Source organism: Penaeus monodon, unplaced genomic scaffold, assembly GCF_015228065.2.
Source record: "Penaeus monodon isolate SGIC_2016 unplaced genomic scaffold, NSTDA_Pmon_1 PmonScaffold_295, whole genome shotgun sequence".
NCBI classification, from domain to species: domain Eukaryota; kingdom Metazoa; phylum Arthropoda; class Malacostraca; order Decapoda; family Penaeidae; genus Penaeus; species Penaeus monodon.
In genome coordinates this window covers 45,001-69,420 of record NW_023657625.1, presented here as the reverse complement: position 1 = coordinate 69,420, position 24,420 = coordinate 45,001, and the positions used below count along the sequence as shown (strand labels likewise).

At 37.1% G+C, this 24,420-nt stretch overlaps 1 protein-coding gene across 1 annotated transcript; it reads left to right on the top strand.

Moving 5' to 3' along the window:
* Positions 1 to 15,316: 15,316 nt before the first annotated feature.
* On the top strand, positions 15,317 to 20,622 carry LOC119570504 (pupal cuticle protein 36-like). Its single transcript, XM_037918212.1, has 5 exons — positions 15,317 to 15,328; positions 15,542 to 15,725; positions 15,807 to 16,352; positions 20,153 to 20,209; positions 20,564 to 20,622. The coding sequence occupies exons 1-5, from the start codon at positions 15,317 to 15,319 to the stop codon at positions 20,620 to 20,622; spliced, it is 858 nt and encodes a 285-aa protein (XP_037774140.1).
* Positions 20,623 to 24,420: the final 3,798 nt, after the last annotated feature.

Here is a 24,420-nt window from a genome sequence, read left to right as displayed (position 1 = left end):
AAAAGGGTGGTTGCTGTTTAGTGCCCCGGGGGAAAGATTATTTTTGTATCTCTTTAGCCCGCAATTTTGTCCGCGTGACGATGGTTTGTAATAATGTTAAAAGTTACCTCATTCTTATTGTGTGGGAAGACTATGGGTTTAAAAAAGATCTTTGCAGCGCCGGGGTCGTTCCCCTTATTTATTTCATATCATCAGAGAGGGTTTTTTTCAAATTTGGTCTATGCGGACCGCTACTGACATCTTTCCCCTTTTTTATTTTCCTTCTTTTTCCTTTTTGGGAAAAAAAAAACACAAAAAGAAAAAAAAAAAGGCCCAAAATAAGTTTTAAAAAACCAAAAATTAAAAACCGTAAATGGTTTTGAATAACCGGCTTGTGGTAATTACCCACCCATTTCTCCGTTGCCCTTTTTTTACTCTTACTTGGGCCTTACGTGTATGATTGGTCCCCGAATTTTAAATTTCAGGCGGACCGGGGCCCCGGTAAAGAAAAGGGGGGCCCCTTTGGATGCGGGGAGAAAAGGGCGTCATCGAAGATCGCCATAGGGCCCCGGACCAGGATTTTCGTAAAAAAGAGGTGTTAAGGCCGTCCAGTGTAGTGGGGGGGGCGTTGCCTTTCCCAAAATCCCCCTTTGATCCAGCAAAAACCCGCACCTTTTCCGGGAGGTACCAGTCCCCCCCAGAAGGGGTGAAAAGGCGAAGCCTGGCGGACGTTTCAGATCCGGTCAAAATCCCCGGGCTCGTTTGCGCAGATACAGCCGCCCCCCGAAATGCCGCCCCCGCCCCCACGCCCCAGATCCGGATGGGAAAATTTTCGAGGACGAAAATGGGCGCGGGGAAGGGGCCTGGCGAGATCTGTGAGGACGTGGGGACGAGGGGGGCCGCCGATTTTGGCCCCCGGACGAGGACACGAGGAGGTCTAAAAGAAAACTGAAGTCAAGGAGGACCTGGGCGAGACTTTTAGAGGACGTGTGAACATCGAGAACGGGAAAAATTACACCAAGGCCAGGGGGTGGGACGACGGGACGGCCCGCCCCGAAGAAAGCCCCCAGGGGCCAAAAGGGGGGACGCGGAAACGAGATGACCAAACCAGGTTTGGTCCCCCCTTTAGGCAAAACTACGGGCGCCTCGAGGGGGAGGCGGTTTAGTAGGTGGGCCGGAGCAATGTACAAAAGGGGGGATAAATGTAGCCCGACGGGGCCAAATGGCCTCACCCGCTCCCCCCCATGCTTCCTGCCCCCGTGCTGCATCGCCCCCTCCCGCTGGAAACGGTCACTAATTTTTACCGAGAAAGACCCAGGGCCCGGGGAGGGCCCCTCGCCAAACGACCGCGCGGGGAAGGGCTAGCCTGCCCCCCCGGAAGTGACCGGGGCCGCGACCCCGCATATAACCAAAATATAGACATGTCTCGATTTGTTTTACCCGTGGTCAACTTCAAAAAATAAAGAAATCAAGCCGTTAACAAGTTTTAACTACCCCCTTTTTCACCATTGTACTAAAAGGGTGGGTAGCCTTTTACAGTGTGTGTGGTGTGTGTTTGTGTAACCCTCAAAAAAATTTCATGACCTCAAATTGGGGCCCGACACCGCTTTACTCCGCTCCCAAAAGGGTAAAAGGGTCGAAAACGTTTGGGCGAGACATGGGGGTTTGTTTTTGGGTTGGGTTTCCCCCGGGCTGGTCGATTTAGAAGGGGGTTTTATGGGGGTAAGGGCGAGGGAGGGAGAAGACCTTGGAAGGGGCTTTTGGAAGGAGGGGGGACTATAGTGGTCGGTTTTCGGAGGGCAAATTTTGGGGTTTCGAGGGTTTAGCTTTTTTTAATTTGTAAATTGACCTTTTTTGTCATCCCGTTTCTGCAGATAGGTTTATTTTAAAATAAAATTTTTTTTCATTTCTGGTGTGTTATGTGAATATATGTTTGCGGATGAGGGGATTTTCTACATTTTTGTTAACTGGGATCGGGGTAAAACAAATTTTAATTTTTAAAGTGGGTTTATACTAATTACCCTTACATACCCTACCCTAATATTTCTCTAAAATCGGCAATAAATTTAAAAAAGAAATTAAAAGGGAAAAAACAAAATTTAATTTGAGGATTATTTTAAAACGGAAAAAAAATACAAGCCAGCAGGGGTGAGGGTTTTTAATCAGCAAATAAACAAGGCTAGAAAAAGAAGAGCCGGGATAAAGAATTTAAAGGAAATTTTATAAACTTAATGAATAAAAAAGGGCCCAAAATATAAAAGCACGAGGATATGAAATTTAAAAAATAAATTTAAAAGGTGAGCATTTAAAAATAGAAAATATGGCACCCCCCGGTGGAATGTGGGTATAGAATTAAAAAAAAACAAAAGGGAAATTTTATAAATTGTGGTTTTCATTTGACACCAAAAAAATTATTTAAATTAGATTTGGTTCTGTTTTGCGCCCTATTTTGCAACCCAAACCCGGGGGCATTTTTTAATGCTACGTAAAAAATATTAAAATATATGAAAAATATAGACACGTTTTTTATTTTATATATATATTTTAAAATTATATATAAATTTATGTATGCAATAAAATATATATATATTTTATATATTATATATTATATATAATATTTTATATAAAATATATATATATATATAATTTTTTTTTTTTTTTTTTTTTTTTTTTGTGTGGTGTGTTGTGTGTGTGGGGGGTGTGGGTGTTTTGTGTTTGTGTGTGTGTGTGTGTGGGGTGTTGGGGTGGTTTTGTGTGTGTGTGTATGAGGAGTGCGGTGAGGGATGTACAACCCCCCAATTTCAAAAAACATAAATACACACAAAACACCCAACACACACACCCCAAAAACACACCCCAAACCCCAAAATATTAAAATATAAAATGTTATATATATTTATATAAAATATATATATATAATATATTATAAAAATATTATATAATATTTGGTGTGTGTTTTTGGTGTGTGTTTGTTTAAGTTTTATGCATATGCTTTGACGGGATGCTATTTTAACCCAAAAAGTTTTTTAAAAAAAAAGGGGGGTTAAAGTGTCAGGGGCCTCCTATACATGCAAACAAAACTACCCCGGAAATTTGGTCTTTTTCTTTTTTTTTAAAATAACTACATTTTTTTAAAAAAAGTTTTTTGTTTTTTTTGTAAAAAATTTAAAAGCTTATTTTGCTGAAACAACTTAAATATTTTCCCGGTAATGATTTTTTTTGTCACCCCCTGGGCCAAATTTTTAAAACCCTTAAAAACCATTTAAATTTCGACATCACACCACTTTATTTTCTGCGAAAAAAATTAACCCCCCCCCAAATTATTAATAACGTAAATAAATTTATCTGTTTTTTTTATGTTTTAATTAATGGAAAGACCTATTTCTACCCGTCGACACACTGGGTTAAAAAAAACAATAACCAAATTCAGAGGGAAATTCGATCCGGGGGGGGGAAATTGGGAGATGCGCGGGGCAAAGGGGAGGCGGTTTTTGGAGCAAGTTTTTGGGCACTCCCGGAATGGGGGAATGTGGGAAGCGAAAAGGAAAAAAAAAAAAAAAAATTTTGTGCGTAATATAAAACCGGTTTCCTGGCTAGCAAAAGAGTACTTCAAGATGAAGTTCTTGGGGGGTAATTCTTCTGATAGAGGAATTAGCGAAGTTTTGATATAAATACTTGATCCGAAAGATCAGCATTTATTTATTTCTTTTCTTTACATTCTCCCTCCCCAGGTTATAATCGCCAAAAGTCGGGGGTCGCGTTCCCGGGTGCTCCTCAAGGATATCACCTGGGCAAGCCCTTTATGAATTTTTGAACAGATGGTTTAAATTCAAGCTTTTGGGTTAGGAGGTTTTGAGATCAAGTTTTGGAAAAAAGCCAGGTTTTGCTGCAGGAGGATGGAAATCACGGAAGGGTGACGCAGTTGATGACCGATGCATCACTCCACGCGTCAATCGAAAAAGTTTACTTTTATTGGGGCTCCCACTCGCCCGCGGGGGCGAACCCGAAGTTTTTCTTCGTTTAACTACGGGGGGGGTGAGGGAACCCCGGGTTTTCCCAGTGGGGTTGATCTCCAGGATGTTTTAAACGCAGCTTTTTAAGGTGGTGGTTTTAATGGTCGGAGGCGGGGGCCGGAGGCGGGTGGGGGAGTTTTTGGGGGTAGTGGAGGAAAAGGGGATTAGGAAGTGAAGGAAAACGGGGGATTTGGGGAAAAATGGAGGAACGGTTGATTCAGGTTAGTGGAGGAAAGCGGGGAATTCGGAAAATAAAAAGGGAAACGGTGGGTTTGGAGGAAGTGGAAAAACCCAAAAAGATGGCTTTGAGGTGCTTTTTTCCCTTTTCTTTAAAATGTATTAAAATTTTTATTTTTATAATAAAAGAAAAAACAACTTTGAATTATTTCTGTATCCCTTTTTAGACACTATAGAGTGCCCAAAATTGATTTAACTTTAAACGATCCGTACTTTTTTGTTTTTGTTCCCTTAAGAAAAAACATAAATTTTAATCAGAACCAAAATATATCTTTTCCCCCAAAAATTTTTACCATAAGGTTATAAAATAAGAGGTCGAGGTTTCAAAACAAGGTGAAGGCATCAAAAAAGGGAGGGTCAAAAAAAATTAAATTTTCTCTAAAGGAAGGGGGGCAGTGCTGCAAGGGCTCAAAAATGTTTAAAAGTACATAAAAAGGGCACAATAAAATGGGGAATTTTCAAAGAAAAAGTAGAGAAAAAAGGGCCAAACCTTCAAAAACGCCCCTTGCACATTTTATTAAAAAATGAAAAGAATTGGGTTTCCCGTCTTTTTGAGAAGCGATCCCGTCAACCCGCATTTAAAAAATTCCGACAAATCCCTGATCGATTTTTTTTTTATGTATGAAATGGTCGATGGTGAGTTTTTTTTTTTAAAAACTCTCCCCCTTTTTTCTTTCTCTTCTCTTCTTTTTCACTCTCTCGTCTGATCACTCAATTTTCTTCTTTGACTCATTCATTTAAACCTCTCTCTCTCTCCCCTCTCTCTCTTCTCTTCTCTCCCCTCTCTGTTTTCACTCTCTCCCCTTTCTTTTTCTCTTCCTGTCTTGGGTTCTCTCCTTTTTTAAAAAATTTAAATCTATTTTTATTATTATTTTTTTTTTTACAATTTAATAATAGTTTGTATTGCAAACGGCGACGATTTTATCGGAATTTTATTGGTATCTTCGAAGGGAAATTTATTATCAAAAAACTTTAAAAAATTTTCAAGGCTCTATGTATCGATATCGACTTTGGCAATCCGTGTACCCCATGGCCCTTTATTGTGGAGTCTTTTATGTTATATACATGTATGTTTAAAAGATAATGTGTGTATATAATTTTATATTTTAAAATATATTATATATATTATATATAAAAAACATTGTTATAGTATTTTTTCTCTCTCTCTCTTCTCTCTCCTCTCTCCTTTCTCCTCTCTCTCCCCTCTCTCTTCTTTTTCTCTCTTTTTCCTCTCTCTTTTCCTCCCCTTTTCTCTCTTTCCTTTTCTCTCTCTCCCCTCTCTCTCTTCCCCTCTCTTTTCTCTCTCTCTCCCCTCTCTCTCTTTTTCTCTCTCTCTCCCAAAATATATATATATAAATTATTTTAATATGTATATATATATACATATTTGTGTGTGTGGGGTGTGTGTGTGGGGGTGTGTGTGGTGGTGTGTGTTGGCGTGTGTGCCCTGCGTTTCGTATGTGTGCATGCATGCGTTTCGTGCGTATTTTGTTTCATGTATGCGTGCATGCCCTGTGTGCGTATGTGTGTGCGTGGGTGCGTGCGGCGTGCGTGTTGTGGGGTGTGTGTGTGGGGTGTGTATGTGGGTGTGTGTGTGTGTAAATTCATATTCAATTTTGTACAAATATATGTAAATACGTATAATTTTATAATTTTAACAATATATTTTATATATATATTTTATATTTATATATATATTTTATACATATTATATATATTTTGTATATTATATATATATATATATATGTATATATTTTATTTTTTCATGAAAAAAAATAAATACGTACATGTATAAATGAATATAATATAAAACATTTTAATATATGACCCCAAAATTATGTAAATATGTATGGGATGATGAAAACCCCCCAACACAAACCCCCATTAAAGGGAAAAATAATACAAATGGATATACACAATATATGGAATAAAAATATATACATTAATGGTATTTTATAAAATATATATATATTAAAATATATATATAATATATATATAAAATATATATATATGTGGTGTGTGTTGGGTGTGTTTTGGGGTTGTGTGTGTATACATTATAAAAATACAATTAAAAAACACAACACCCCAAACAAATATAATATATTTTAAAATAATAATATAGATATATATTTTAATATAAAAATATTATAAAAAATACATTAAAATATATGGTATATAAAAAAAAAAAAAAATATATGTTGTGTGGTTTTTGGGGTTATATGTGTGTGTCTATGTATGCATAAAAAATAAAATCTATTTAATTAAATTATAATTAGGCACAAACAACACCACAAAAACACCCCACACACACAACACCACAACCCCAACAACACCATACACAAACAAAATACACACACACCCCACACAAAACGCATCTAAAATATTATTTTAAACTTTCATATATATCTTTTAAATTTTATATTTTATATATAATATATATATATATATATATATATTTATATAATATATTTACACTTTAAAAATATATCATATTTTTCGCTTTCCCAAAAATATAAAAATACTAAAAACGCATGGAAAGGATGAAATTTTATCCGCGGGCAAAACGAGCCGGGGGGAAGGGGGGGTTTTTAAGAGCATGTTCCCGGGGCTGCAGGGAAAATTTAGAAAGTAAGGGGAAAAGGGAAACTGAAAGTATATATAAACCCTCACACGGATGACAAAAAAAAGTATTTTACCAGAAATGTTGGTAAGAAAAGGGTTATCTTTATATATATGGAATTTTTCGATAATTATATTTTTTATTTTTTGATTTGTTCTTATCTCGGGATGAATGTGTATTTGAGCACGTAAGTATGGTATAATTTTTTTTAATTCTCTTATCCCGGTAATAGTCGCCAAAGGTCCCTGGGGTTTACCCTCAGCGGCTCCCCAAGGGTTAAAACCGGGGTACGCCTTTAGGACCAAGTTTGGAATAAGAGGTTCAGGCTCAGGTTTTGGAACAGGGGGTTTTAGGCTCAGGGTTTTTGGAAAAAGGGGCTTTTGGGCCTAAGGTTTGGAAAAGGAAACCCTTTAGGCCAGGGTTTTGGAAAAAAAGGGGTTTTGAGCCTAGGATTGGAAAGAGGAGGTTTTGCCTCAGGTTTTGCTCAGGGGGATGGGGGCCCGGAAGGGTGCTGCATGTGGGCGGCAGATCGCAACCACGGTCAACCGCAAAAATTTTTCTTTTATGATGCGCCAAACCCGCGCCCCCTTTTCCCCAAAGGTCCCCCCCCTTAATTCCTGAGCCCAAACCCTTTTTAGACAAAAAAATTTGTGTTCCCTCCGAGCAACCCGGGAAAAAGGAAAGGGCCAAAAATCCTATTTTTTCATACCTCCCCCTAGGCAAGAAAAGTCGTGTTACGTCCCTTTAAAAAAGAGTCACCACAGCAACAGGAAAATGGGTTTGAAATCCCAGCTCCGCCAAAACGAGCGAACCTGAAATTTACTTCGTGAAAATTTCGGGACGGCGAGAAACCCCGGGTTTTTCCCCAGCGGCTTTATTTTCCCGACTGCCCTGAACGCAGCTTTCCCCCCGGGGTTTTGGGGGTCAAGTGGTTGGAGGCGGTTTTCCGGGGGCGTGAGGGAGGTTTTGGAGGGAAGGGGGGAAGGGGGGATTCGGAAGTGGAGGAATCGGTTTTGGGTTTGGAAGGGGAGGAATTTGGTGAATTCGGAAGTGGAGGAATCGGGGGATTTTGGGAAATGGAGGAATCCCCGGGGGGTTCGGAAGTTGGGGGAAGCGGTGGGAACGGAAGGGGTGGACGCGGTGGATTCCGGGGAAAGGGGAGGAATCGATGGATTCGGATTAAGTTTGGGCAAAGCGGTGGATTCGGAGGAAGTGGGGGGAATTTTGGTTTTGGGTTGGGGAAGGGGAAGGGAAACGGTTTGGATTCGGGGGAAGTGGAGGAATCGGTGGATTGGAAAAAAGTGGATTTGGAAAACCGTGCTACAACGGCGGGTTTTGTGAGCGGTGGCGACAGCGAACAAATAGTGTCAAGGGGGAGGAGGATTTATGGGGGATCCCGGGCGTTTCCCTCTTCCAAAGGGCTTTACTCGTACCTTAAATTTTTATATATAAAAAAAAAAACTTTCTGTTTTTTGTAAGAACATGGTTTAAATTTGTTTTTTGTATCATAAAAAAAAAAAATGTGTTGTCTTTTTATATCCATAGTACACACCGGTAGTATTCAAAGTTAGTTACTTTTTCCCTAGTTTTAAAAAGGCCCGGGAAGATTTTTTTGCTCTTTTTTCATGAAGAAATAACTTAAAAAATTGTCGAATTTCCCCGGGAAATTTCTTTTTTTTTTTTTACAAGAAAAGGGAAAAACCCGATTACAATGAAAGGGGAAGGTTTTAAAATAAAACAAATGCCATTAAGGTAAAAAGTAGGGGTTCCCGTAATTTAAAATTCCCTAAAAGGGCATAAAATGAGCTTCGTGAAAAAAAAAAACATGCGGAAAAAAGTCAGCTTAAATAAACCAACATTGCACATTTTATTTTAAAAAATGAAGAGTTTTGGTTATATGTCCTTCCCAGAAGCGACCATTTCAATTGCAAATGGAAATACTACCGAAAAAAGGCTACTGATCAGAGATTTTCTTTTTTTTTTTCGGTTTTGTGTTTAAAATGGAAAGAGTGATGAGATTTTCTTTTTTTCATGTTCAGGGGAAAAAGACGGTCGGGTGGGAAGATTTTCTTTAAGTATTTCCACCCGAAAGGGGCAACCCCCCCGGGATCAATAGGATTGAAAAACCCTCCCCTGCAGTTTTAGATCTAAGGCGGTAGTTTTTTTTGATATTTTAGTTAAAAAACAATGGGGGCAGGGGTTCCAATCCAAAGGATAAAATGAGGGATTATTTAAGGTCATTAGTATATGTGAAATGAGTAGTGTGCACATACAACAAAAATTTAAACCCCAAAACACCAAAACATGTATAAAAAATTTTAATATATAATTATATATATAATATAATTTTATTTTATAATAATATAAATATATTAAAATATATGCATTTATATGAGCAAAACAAATCACCGTTTTTTACTCAAAAAATGAAAGAAATACAGCCTCCCCCTGGGAAAAAAATTTTAAAAACCCTCCACCAAGAGGTTTCTTTTTTCAGACGAAGCATATTACCCAAGTGGATGGAGGGGAAATTTCCGGTTTTTGCTTGTTGAGGGAATTCGAAAAGTTTCGTTAAATTAAAATTTTCACAGTATGGCTGTGCTTCCCCCTCATGTGCGCGTGTGTTTTTGCATATAATTATATATTTATTTTATATATATATATTTTTATATACAAAATAGATTTTTTATAATTTCATATTAAATATATATAATATATTATAATATATATATTTTAAAAATAATAATATATTTTTTTATACATTTTTATTAAAAAAAATAAAATTTTGATGGATATGTATATATTTTATTTTACATATAAAATATGTATATATTATTATTATTAAAATATATATTAAAATATATATATTATATGTACACACACCCATCCCTATAATATTTATAATATATATAAAATTAAAAATTTTTTAAAAAAAAAAATTTTTTTTTTAAAAAAATATATATATATATATATTAATAAAATACATGATACAAAATAAAGTGGAAAGTGTGCGAGTTTGTGGGTGGGTAAGTTTTTACATAGTGTTTTATGTATAAATTTAATTTTATCTACATATGTCTAAAAAACCCTATTTAAAATATATCTACGCTATGTTATAAAATAATTTTATCTTTTTTATTTTCGGAAAGGGTTTATGTTTTAGCCGCCCCCTGGTTTACAGCATGATGCAGTTTTTAGGGTTTTGATGCTTTGGAGTGAGTACGTGGTAGGGTTCCCCCCGTTCCCCTTTCCCCGAAGGTGCCGGTGTTAACCCTTTTTTTGGAATCATTCTCTCTATTTTATCCGGGGGTTGGGACCAGCCCCTTTACTTGGGTTTGGGTTTGGGGGCCCCCAGTGGCAGGGGAGGGAAAACAAGGGGGAAATTCCTTTTTCCCAAGGGGGAAAAAAAGCGCCCGGGGGTGACTCGGAAAACCCCCGAACTCAGTTGCCGGGCGTGACAGTCCGAGTCCGATGCTTTTAAACCCCTCGGTTCCCCCGGCCTATAAACATTAAAAGGGGTATACACAAACGCATGAAAATATTTCATTTTTGAGAAAAAAGACAGGGGGAGTGGGGGGTGTGCGTTGGCGTTGGGAAATATGTGTTTTAAAAAGTAAATAAAAACACAACCCAAATAATATATTTTGTATTTTTATAGACATAAACATGGATTAAAACAATATATTAGGATAAAATACATGGTATAATGAAAATATATTTCATTTTATATATGCATTTACAAATTTATCTTGTTTTTAGATAGTTTTAATAAAATTTTATATTATATTATATATATATATTTTAATATATATATTTTATATTTTATGTGTGGGTGTGTTTGTGGGTGTATTTACAAAAAATATACCTATATTTTTTTTTAATATGAAAAAATGCAATAAAAAACATTTATATATATAAAATATATAAAATATAATATTTTATATTTATATATTAAAATATTTTATAATTTTATATAAACTGTGAAAAATGAAAAAAATTTGTAAGTCCCCACTGATTCCCAATGCGGGTAATCGGGTTTCCAAACCCAAGTAAAAAATTTTCTAAAAAAAACGCGTGGGGAAACCAAAGGTGAACCCGATCCCCGGAGGGCAAAAACGGCAGGATCGAGCAGGGTAGGGCGGTTTTAGGAGCAAATTTTGGGTCCTTTCAGAATATTAGAATGCCAAAAGCGAAAGGAATTTTCATGTGTATATATACCGTCACTTTGGGTAACCCCCCCAAAAAAAAATTTTTTATCATGAAGCTGTTTGGGAAGAAAAGGCTTTTTTTCTAAAATATAAGGGGAATTTTTCGGGCATTTGTATTTTTTAAATTTTTAAATTTTTTTTTATTCGGAATGGATGTATATGGAGAAAGAGAAGGGATGATTTTTATATATATATATATATATATATATAATATTATATTTTATATATATATATATATATAAAATATTATAAAAATTATTTTATATTTAATTTTAAATTTAAATTTAAATAATTTTATTTTTACGCAGGTAAAATCGCCACGTTTTGGTCCTTTTCATCAGGGGGCCCCCCCAAGGGTATACCTGGATAAGCCTTTTAGGGGCCAAGCTTTTGGGAAAAAAAGGTTTTAGGATCAGGTTTTTGGAAAAAGGGGGTTAAAGGTAAAGGGTTTTTAACAGGAGCTTCAGGGTCAGGGGTTTTTTTGCAGGAGCTTCAGGCCAGGTTTTGGAGGCGGGGCTTTAAGGGTCAGGTTTGGAGCAGGGGTTTAAAAATTAGGGTTGGAAAGGGGGGGTTTAGCCTCCCGGTTTTAGTCAGGGGGTGTGGGCCCGGGAAGGGTGCTGCAGTTGACGGCAGATGCCCTCACTCCACGCGGCAATCCAAAGTTTACTTGTTTTGACGCGCCCCCAGCGGGCCCCCTGTCCCCTGGGGGCCCCCCCTTTTTATTTCCCGAGCCAACCCTTGAGGGCAAACCTCGTGTTTTATCCCCAGCACCAGAAAAAAGGACAAGGACCAGAAACCTATTGTCATTTCCTCCTCCTAGGCAAGAAAAATGTCGTGTAAAGTCCTTAAAAAAAAGAGTCCCACAGCAAAAGGAAGGATTTGAACCCCCCAGCTCCCCCAGCGAGCCGGGAAACCCGAAGTTTCTTTCGTGAATACGGTGACGGCGAGAACCCCGGGTTTTTCCCCGTGGGGGTTTATCTCCAGCTGCCCCGAAAGCCGCTTCCCAAAGGGGGTGGGGAAAATGGTCGGGGGGCGGTGCCCGGAAAGGCGCTTTAGGGGGGGTTTTGGGGGAAGTGGGGGAATCGGTGGATTAGGAAGTGGGGGGAAAGGGGGGGAAATTTTTGGGGGAAAATGGAGGAATCGGTGAATTCGGGAAATGGAGGAATCGGTGGATGGAAGGGAGGAATCGGGGATTTGGAAGGGTTTGGGAAACCCGGGGGGATTCGGAAGGGTGGACGCGGTGGAAATTTGGAGGGGGGTGGAGGAATCGATGGATTTGGATTTTGGGATCAAGCGGTGGGTTCGGAGGAAGTGGAGGGGTGGTGGGTTCGGAGGAAAATGAAGGAATCGGTTTGGGAAAGGGAAAGGGAAAGGTGGATTTGGAAGTGGAGGAATTTCCCCGGGGGGATCGGGGGTGGTGGAAGCGGTTGGGTTCGCAAATGTGGACCCCGGTGGATTTTGGAGAAAGTGGGGGAACGATGGATTCGGATTTTAAATGGATTTAAGCGGGGTGGATTGGGGGGAAAATGGGGGGGAAATTGGGTGGATTTGGAGGGGGAAATGAAGGAATCCCGGGGATTTGGGGGAAGTGGAGGAAACGGTGGGTTTGGAAGAAGGGGTTTGGAAGCAATGCTATCAACGGCGGGTTTTTGGGGCGGGGGCGACAGCGAAAAGTATTTGTCAGAGGAGGGGATTTTGGGAGGATCCAGTGGCGGTTTCCCCCTCTTCCAATCTTATTTCCCTACCTTAACTTTTTTTGATAAAAAAAAAAACTTTTTGGTTTTTTTTTAAAATAAAATGGTTAAAATTTTTTATTTGTATTTATAAAAGAAAAACCCAAAAATGTGTTTTCTTGTATATCCCCTTTGTACCCCACGTTTTATGCAAAAATTAGCTTATTTTTGGGATAATCAAAGAGACTGGGAAGTATTTTTTGCTTTTTTCATGAAGAAATAAACCCAAAAAAATTTTCGAAAATGGACCAGCAAGTACATTTTTTTTTTTCATTACCTTTAAAATTAAAAAAAAAGGAAAATCCAGATTAAGTGAAAGGGGAAAGTTGTAATAAAACCAAAAAGCCATTAAGGGTAACGCAGGTTTTAGAAGTTTTTAATTTTCCCTAAAAGGGCCCCTAAAATGGGGTTCGTGAAAAAAAAAACACCAGAAAAAAGTCAGTCTTTAAAAAACCCCCCATTGCAATTCTATTTAAAAAATGAAAAGGTTTTGGTTATATGTGTTTTCCTAGAAGCGGGGCCATTTCATTGGAAAAAAAATACTTTCCCAAAAAAAGGGTTTAAATTTTCAGTTTATTTTTTAAATTTTTTTCATTGTGTTTTAAAATGAAAGAGTGATGGAAAATTTTTTCCCTTTTTTAAAGTTTAGGAATAGACCCTTCGGGGGGGTAAAAATTTTTTTAAAACATTTCCACCTTAAAGGGACGCCCTTCGGGAAACCCCAATTTGGACGGGAAACATCATACAGTATAAATCAAAGGGGGTAGTATTTTTCTGATGCTGTAGGGTAAACAAGTTATCATGGATTACAATCCAAAGGATAACTGAGGGGTTAATAAAAAGGGCAGTTGTATATATGAATGGGGGATTTTGTGCACATACACAAAAATTTAAAAACAAACACGATATATATATATATATATATATTATATATATATATATTATATAATAAAATGTATATAATATATTTATATATATAATATAATATATATATTTTTTGTGTGTGTGTGTGGTGGTGTTTTGTGTGTGTGGTTTTGTGTGTTTTTGTGGTGTGTGTGTATGTATGTATATTGGCCAAAAAAAACACATTTACCGTTTTAGTCAAAGATGAAAGGAAATACAGCCTCAACATGAAAGAAATTGAAATCCATCTCACAAGAGTTTCTTTCAGACGAAGCAAATACCTAAGTGGATGGAGGAATTTCGGTTATTTGCTTACATCTGGGAATTCGAACTGTTGCGTTAAATTAATTTACACAATATGGCTGTGCTTCCCCTATGTGCGCGTGTTGTCCTTGCATATATATAATATATATATATACATATATATATATTATATAATATATTATATATTATATTTATATATATATATATATATATATATATATATATATATATATATATATATATATATATACATATATACATATATATGTGTGCACGTGTGCGAGTTTGTGTGTGTGTAAGTGTATACATATGTGTGTATGTATATATACATATATATCTACACTATGTCTATAAACATATATACATATATATCTATGCTATGTCTATAAACATATATATATATTTTTTTATTTACGGTAGGTTCATGTTTGAGCCGCCGTGGTCACAACATGATACTTAATTGTAATTTCATGATGTGATGTCTTGCAGTGAGTACGTGGTAGGGTCCCCAGTTCCTTTCCACGGAGAGTGCCGGTGTTACCTTTTTTTATGTAATTATTCTCGCTATTTATCCGGGCTCGGGACCAGCACTGACTTGGGTTGGCTTGGCCACTTAGTGGCTAGGTAGGCAATCGAGGTGAAGTTCCTTGCCAAGGGAACAACGCCCCGGCGGTGATTCAAACCCCCGAATCAGATTGCCGTGGGACATTCTTGACCCGTGCTACCACCGGCCACCGCGGCCAAAAACATTACATATCACAAACGCATGAAAAAAAAAAAAAAAGAAAAAAAAAATATATATTATTTTTTTAGAAAATATAAAATGTGTATTGGGGTGTGCGTGTGCGTGTGTAAATGTGGGCATAAGAAATTACAAGTATATATACATATATGTATATATAGACATAAATATGGATAAAATAATTATATATATGTATACATATGCATGCGTATATATATGTATAAATATATACATTTATATATATGCATATACATGTATTTATCTTTTTATATATGATACACAAAAAACTCATACATATAAAAAATATATATATATATATATATATATATATATATATATATATATATTATATATATAAACTGTGCATATACGAAATAATTTGCAAATTCACACTGATTCGAATGCGATAATCGGCTTTCTATCCGAAGTAAAAATACTAACTGAACGCGTGGAAATCAAAGGATGAATCTGATCCCAGGGGGGAAATCGGCAGATCGAGCAGGGTAGGGCGGTTTGAGGAGCAAGTTCTGGGTCTGCAGAATATGAGAATGCAAGAGCGAAAGGAATTTGCGTGTGTATATAAACCGTCACTTGGATAACGAAAACATTATTTCACCATGAAGCTGTTGGTAAGAATGGCTTATCTAATATATATGGAATTTATCGACATTTGTATTGTTCTTATCTCGGAATGGATGTGTATTTGAGCACGAGAAGCATGATATATATATATATATATATATATATATATATATATATATATATATACATATATACACATATATATATACATGTATATATATTTAATTAATTAATTAACTAATTATTATTTTTTATCGCAGGTAATAGTCGCCACGTTCGTGGTCTTGTCATCAGCGGCCCCTCAAGGCTATCACCTGGATAAGCCTTCAGGACCAAGCTTTGGAATAAGAGGTTCAGGCTCAGGTTTTGGAACAGGGGGTTCAGGCTCAGGTTTTGGAGCAGGAGCTTCAGGCTCAAGTTTTGGAGCAGGAGCCTCAGGCTCAGGTTTTGGAGCAGGAGCTTTAGGCTCAGGTTTTGGAGCAGGAGTTTTAAGCTTAGGATCTGGAAGGGGAGGTTTAGCCTCAGGTTTTAGCTCAGGAGGATGTGGGCCCGGAAGGGTGCTGCATGTTGACGGCAGATGCGTCACTCCACGCGTCAATCGCAAAGTTTACTTGTATGACGCGCCACCAGCGCCCGTGTCCCATGGTCCCCCACCTTATATTCCTGAGCCAACTGTTGAGACGAACATCGTGTTCATCCGAGCACCAGAACAAGGACAAGGACCAGATCCTATTGTCATACCTCCTCCTAGGCAAGAACATGTCGTGTACGTCCTTAACAAAGAGTCGCCACAGCAACAGGAAGTGATCGAACTCCCAGCTCCGCCAGCGAGCGAACCTGAAGTTTACTTCGTGAACTACGGTGACGGCGAGAACCCGGTTCTTCAAAGCGGCGTTGATCTCCAGACTGCCCTGAACGCAGCTTCCCAAGGTGGTGGTCAAGTGGTCGGAGGCGGTGCCGGAGGCGCTGGGGGAGGTTTTGGAGGAAGTGGAGGAATCGGTGGATTAGGAAGTGGAGGAATCGGTGGATTCGGAAGTGGAGGAATCAGTGGATTCGGAAGTGGTGGAAGCGGTGGATTCGGAGAAAGTGGAGGAATCGATGGATTCGGATTAAGTGGATCAAGCGGTGGATTCGGAGGAAGTGGAGGAATTGGTGGATTCGGAGGAAGTGAAGGAATCGGTGGATTCGGAGGAAGTGGAGGAATCGGTGGATTCGGAAGAAGTGGATTTGGAAGCAGTGCTATCAACGGCGGTTTCGTGAGCGGTGGCGACAGCGAACAAGTAGTCGTCAGAGGAGGAGGATTTAGTGGAGGATCCAGTGGCGTTTCCTCTCTGCCAAGTCTTTACTCCGTACCTTAACTTTTTATATATAAGAAAACAAACTTTCTGTTCTTTGTAAGATACTTGTGTTAAATTTGTATTTGTATAATAAAAGAAAAACAATTATGTGTTGTCTTGTATATCCATAGTACACACTGTAGTATGCAAAGTTAGCTTATTTTTGCATAGTAAAGAGGCCTGGTAAGAATTTCTTGCTCTTCTTCATGAAGAAATAACCTAAAAATTGTCGAATTGTACCAGCAATTACTTTTTTTTTGTACATAAAGATTGTACCTTAAGATTACAAGAAAAGGATGTCCAGATTACAATGAAGGTGAAGGTTGTAATAAAACAAATGCCATTAAGTGTAACGTACGTCTCAGTAAGTTTAACGTTCCATAAAAGGGCACTAAGTGAGCTTCGTGAAAAAAAAAACATGCAGAAAACAGTCAGTCTTAAATAAACCACCATTGCACATTCTATTAAGAAATGAAAAGAGTTTGGTTATATGTGCTTCCTAGAAGCGACCATTTCAGTTGCAAATTAAATACTGCCAAAAAAGGCTATTGATCAGTTTTACTTATTTATTTTTTTTCATATGTGTTAAACTGAACGAGTGATGAAATTTTTCTTTTCTCATGTTCAGGAATCAGACATTCGGGTGGTAAGATTTTCTTTAAGCATTTCCACCTGAACGGGACGCCCTCTCGGCATCAATAGTACTGAATCATCATTACAGTATAGATCTAAGGCGGTAGTATTTTCTGATGCTGTAGGTAAACAAGTTATCATGGATTACAATCCAAAGGATAACTGAGGGGTTAATAAAGGTCAGTTAGTATATATGAATGAGTATATGTGCACATACACAAATTAAACACACACACGCATATATATATAAATATAATATATATATATATATATATATATATATATATATATATATAAATATAATGTATATATATATATATATATATATATGTATATGTATATATATATATATATATATGTGTGTGTGTGTGTGTGTGTGTGTGTGTGTGTGTGTGTATGTATGTATATGAGCATAAACACATCACCGTGTAGTCAAAGATGAAAGGAAATACAGCCTCAACATGAAAGAAATTGAAATCCATCTCACCAAGAGTTTCTCTTCAGACGAAGCAAATTACCTAAGTGGATGGAGGAATTTCGGTTATTTGCTTCATCTGGGGAATTCGAACTGTTGCGTTAAATTAATTTACACAATATGGCTGGGTTCCCCTCCTGTGCGCGTGTGTCCTTATATATATATATATATATATATATATATATATATATATATATATATATATATATATATATATATATATATATACATATATATATGTGTAAGTGTATAATATGTGTATGTATATATACATATATATCTACACTATGTCTATAAACATATATACATATATATCTATGCTATGTCTATAAACATATATATATTTTTTTTTATTTACGGTAGGTTCATGTTTGAGCCGCCGTGGTCACAACATGATACTTAATTGTAATTTTCATGATGTGATGCTCTTGCAGTGAGTACGTGGTAGGGTCCCCAGTTCCTTTCCACGGAGAGTGCCGGTGTTACCTTTTTTATGTAATCATTCTCTCTATTCATCCGGGCTCGGGACCAGCACTGACTTGGGTTGGCTTGGCCACCTAGTGGCTAGGTAGGCAATCGAGGTGAAGTTCCTTGCCCAAGGGAACAACGCGCCGGCCGGTGATTCGAACCCTCGAACTCAGATTGCCGTCGTGACAGTCTTGAGTCCGATGCTCTAACCACTCGGCCACCGCGGCCATATAAACATATACATATACACAAACGCATAAAAAAAAAAAGAAAAGAAAAAAAAAAAAAAAAAAAAAAAAAAAATATATATATATATATATATATATATATATATATATATATATATGAAAATATAGACATGTGTATGTGTGTGTGCGTGTGCGTGTGTAAATATGTGTGGATATGTAAATAAATACACACAAGTATATATATATGTATATATAGACATAAATATGGATAAAATAATTATATATATGTATACATATACATGTGTATATATATTTATAAATATATACATTTATATATATGCATATACATGTATTTATCTTGTTTTTTATATATGATACACACACACACGCACACACACACACACACACACAACACACACACACACAACATATATATATATATATATATATATATATATATATATGTGTGTGTGTGTGTGTGTGTGTGTGTGGGTGTGTGTGTGTGTGTGTGGTGTTTGTGTGTGTGTGTGTGTGTATTTACAAACTCATACATATATTTGTTTATATATGTGACTAATGCATATAAAATCATATATATATATATATATATATATATATATATATATATATATATATATATATATATATATATATATAAATAAACTGTGCATATACGAAATAATTTGCAAATTCACACTGATTCGAATGCGATAATCGGCTTTCTATCCGAAATAAACTGAACGCGTGGAAACCAAAGGATGAATCTGATCCGCAGAGGGCAAATCGGCAGATCGAGCAGGGTAGGGCGGTTTGAGGAGCAAGTTCTGGGTCTGCAGAATATTAGAATGCAAGAGCGAAAGGAATTTGCATGTGTATATATACCGTCACTTGGGATAACGAAAACATTATTTCATCATGAAGCTGTTGGTAAGAATGGCTTATCAAATATATATGGAATGATTGACATTTGTATTTTTAATTTAAGATTTGTTCTCGGAATGGATATATAATATATATATATATATATATATATATATATATATATATATATATATATATATAAATGTATATATATTTAATTAACTAATTTTTATCATTTTTATATATCGCAGGTAATAGTCGCCACGTTCGTGGTCTTGTCATCAGCGGCTCCCCAGGCTATCACCTGGATAAGCCTTCAGGACGAAGCTTTGGAATAAGAGGTTCAGGATCAGGTTTTGGAACAGGGGGTTCAGGCTCAGGTTTTGGAGCAGGAGCTTCAGGCTCAGGTTTTGGAGCAGGAGCTTCGGGCTCAGGTTTTGGAGCAGGAGTTTTAAGCTTAGGATCTGGAAGAGGAGTTTAGCCTCATCTTTTAGCTCAGGAGGATGCGGGCCCGGAAGGGTGCTGCATGTTGACGGCAGATGCGTCACTCCACGCGTCAACCGCAAAGTTTACTTGTATGACGCGCCACCAGCGCCCGTGTCCCATGGTCCCCCACCCTACATACCTGAGCCAACCGTTGAGACAAACATCGTGTTCATCCGAGCACCAGAACAAGGACAAGGACCAGATCCTATTGTCATACCTCCTCCGAGACAAGAACATGTTGTGTACGTCCTTAACAAAGAGTCACCACAGCAACAGGAAGTGATCGAACTCCCAGCTCCGCCAGCGAGCGAACCTGAAAGTTTATTTCGTGAACTACGGTGACGGCGAGACCCGGTTTTCTTTCCCAGCGGCGTTGATCTCCAGACTGCCTGAACGCAGTTTCCCCAAAGGGTGGTGGTAAAGTGGTCGGAGGCGGTGCCGGAGGCGCTGGGGGAGGATTCGGAGGTAGTGGAGGAAACGGTGGTTTCGGAAGTGGGGGAATCGGTGGATTCGGAAGTGGAGGAATCGGGGGAAATTCGAAAGTGGAGGAATCGGTGGATTCGGAAATGGAGGAATCGGTGGATTCGAAGATAACGTAGGAATCGGTGGATTCGGGGGAAGTGGAGGAATCGGTAGATTAGGAGGAAGTGGAGCAAGCAGTGGATTAAGGGGAAGTGGGGGAAATTTGGGTGGATTCGGAGGAAGTGGAGGAATCGGTGGATTCGGAGGAAGTGGGGGAATCGGTGGATTCGGAGGAAGTGGATTTGGAAGCAGTGCTATCAAACGGCGGTCTCGTGAGCAGTGGCGACAGCGGACAATTAGTCGTCGTCGGAGGATTTAGTGGAGGATCCAGTGGCGTTTCGTCTCTGTCAAGTCTTTACTCCGTACCTTAATTTTATATATATATATATATTATATATATATATATATTAATATATAATTTTATATATATATATATATATATATATATATATACTTTTTGTTCTTTCCAAGATATAGGTGTTAAATTTGTTTTTGTATCATAAAGAAAAAATTATGTGTTGTCTTGTATATCCATAGTACACACTGTAGCATGCAAAGTTAACTTATATTTGCATAGTAAAGAGACCTGGTAATTACTTCTTGCTCTTCTTCATGAGAAGTAACCTAAAAATTGTCGAATTGGACCAGCAAGTACATTTTTCTTTCATAAAAATTTTACCATAGGATTACAAAAAAGGAGGTCCAAATTACAGTGAAGGTGAAGGTCGTCATAAAACAAATGTTATCAAGGCAATTTTAACGTAGGTCTCAGTGAGTTTAACATTCCATAAAAGGACTCTAAATGAGCTTCGTGAAAATAACACGCAGAAAATAAACCACCATTGCACATTCTATTATTTAAAAGAAAAACGTTTTGGGTTTAAAAGTCCTTCCTAGAAGCGACCATTTCAAATTTCAAATTAAATACTACCGAAAAAAGGGTACGATCAACTTTTATTTATTTATTTATCTATTTATTATTTTCATGTGTGTTAAAAAGGACGAGTGATGAGATTTGTTTAGGAATCAGACGGTCCGGGTGGTAAGATTTTCGTTCAGCATTTCCACCTGAACGGGACTCCCTCCGGGACAATATTACTGAAACATTATTACAGCATAGATTTTAGGCGGTAATATTTTTTGATGCTGTAAGTAAATCAAGGTATCATGGATTACAATCCAAAGGATAACGAAGGGTTAATTAAGGTCAGTAAGTATATGTGAATGAGTATGTATGCACATACACAAAATTACACACACACACACACACACACATAAATGTATTTATATATGAGCATAAACACATCGCCGTGTAGTCAAAGATGAAAGAAAATATAGCCTCAGCGTGAAAGAAATTGAACTCCATCTCACAAAGAGTTTCTCTTCAGATGAAGCAAATTACCGAAGTGGATGGAGGAATTTTGGTTATTTGCTTCGTCTGAGGAGTTCGAAATGATGCGTTAAATTAATTCACACAATGTGGCTGTGCTTCCGCTCATGTGTTGCGTGTGTCCTTGCATATATTATATATATATATATATATATATAATATATATATATATATATATATATATATATATATATACATAAACATTTATATACATACATAATATGTAAATATATGTATATATACTTGTATACATATATAATATGTATATATATGTACACACACACATATATGCATATATATATGTGTGTGTGTGCGCGTGTGCGAGTTTGTGTGTGTGTAAGTGTATACACATGTGTGTATGTATACATATATATCTACGCTATGTCTATAATCATATAATAAACATTATATATTTTTATGCATGAAAATATAGACATATGTATGTGTGTATGTGTGCGTGTGCGTTTGTAAATATGGTGTGCATAAGTAAATAAATACACACAAGTATATATATAGACATAAATATGAATAAAATAATTATATATATGTATACATATACATGTGTATATATATGTATAAATATATACATTTATATATATGCATATACATATATTTATCTTGTTTTTATATATGATATATATACATATATATGTGTGTGTGTGTGTGTGTTTACAAACTCGTACAGATATTTGTTTATATATGTGACTAATGCATATAATATATATATATATATATATATATATAATATATACTATATATATATATATATATATATATATATATATATATATAATAAACTGTGCATATATGAAATAATTTGTAAATCCACACTGATTCGAATACGATGAGAAGCATGGCATATATATATATATATATATATAATATATATATATATATATATTATATATATATATATATATATATATATCAATAACGGTATGCTCATGTTTGAGCAGCCGTGGACCTCTCCACCATCCTTCGCCACTCAATTTTTTCTTTTATAAATAATGGTTAGATCTGTCCTCAGGGTATATATATACATATACATATATACATGGGTATATATAGGGTATATATATACATATATATATATATATATATATATATATATATATATATATATATATATAAACTGTGCATATATGAAATAATTTGTAAATCCACAGTCGAATGCGATGATCGGCTTTCTATCCGAAGTAAAAATACTAACTGAACGCGTGGAACCAAAGGAGAATCTGATCCGCAGAGGGGAAATCGGCATATCGAGCAGGGTAGGGCGGTTTGAGGAGCAAGTTCTGGGTCTGCAGAATATTAGAATGCAAGAGCGAAAGGAATTTGCGTGTGTATATAAACCGTCACTTGGATAACGAAAATATTATTTCACCATGAAGCTGTTGGTAAGAATGGTTTATCTAATATATATGGAATTTATCGACATTTGTATTTTTGATTTAAGATTTGTTTTTTATCTCGGAATGGATATGTATTTGAGCACGAGAAGCATGATATATATATATATATATATATATATATATAATATATATTTATATAATATATATATATATACCTATATATATTTAATTAATTAACTAACTATTAATATTTTTTTTAACGCAGGTAATAGTCGCTACGGTCGTGGTATCATCAGCGGCTCCCAAGGCTATCACCTGGATACGCCTACAGGACTAAGCTTTGGAATAAGAGGTTCAGGCTTAGGTTTCGGAGCAGGAGCTTCAGGCTCAGGTTTTGGAACAGGAAGTTCAGGCTCAGGTTTTGGAACAGGGGGATGCGGGCCCGGAAGGTGCTGCATGTTGACGGCAGATGCGTCATTCCACGCGTCAACCGCAAAGTTTACTTGTATGACGCGCCACCTGCACCCGTGTCCCATGGTCCCCCACCTTATATTCCTGAGCCAACTGTTGAGACGAACATCGTGTTCATCCGAGCACCAGAACAAGGACAAGGACCAGATCCTATTGTCATACCTCCTCTAGACAAGAACATGTCGTGTACGTCCTTAACAAAGAGTCGCCACAGCAACAGGAAGTGATCGAACTCCAGCTCCGCAGCGAGCGAACCTGAAGTTTACTTCGTGAACTACGGTGACGGCGAGAACCCGGTTCTTCCAGCGGCGTTGATCTCCAGACTGCCCTGAACGCAGCTTCCCAAGGTGGTGGTCAAGTGGTCGGAGGCGGTGCCGGAGGCGCTGGGGGAGGATTCGGAGGTAGTGGAGGAATCGGTGGATTTGGAAATATAGGAATCAGTGGATTTGGAGGTAACGGAGGAATCGTTGGATTCGGAGGAAGTGAAGAAATCGGTGGATTTGGAGAAAGTGGAGGGGTCGGTGGATCGGAGGAAGTGGAGGAATTGGTGGATTTAGAGGAAGTGGAGCAAATGGTGGTTTCGTAGGAGGTGGAGGATCGGAAGCAGTGCTATCACGGCGGTCTCGTGAGCGGTGGCGACAGCGGACACTTGGCGTCAGTCGTGTTTCCTCTCCTCCAAGCCTTTATTCCTTGCCTTAACTCTCTATTCCGATAAAGATTAGTTCTTTCGTTTTTCCTAAAAAAAAAAAAAAAAAAATACGTGTTATATATATGTATTTGTATAATAAAGAAAACTAATTTTGTGTTGTCTTTTGTATCCATATCAGACACTGTAGAGTGCATAATTCATTTATGCTTAAAAACGTAAAAGTGACCCGGTCAGTACTTCTTGGTCATTTTCCTTAAGAAATCACCTACAGTCGAATTAGAGTTTTTCTCTAAGTTTGTAGCATAAG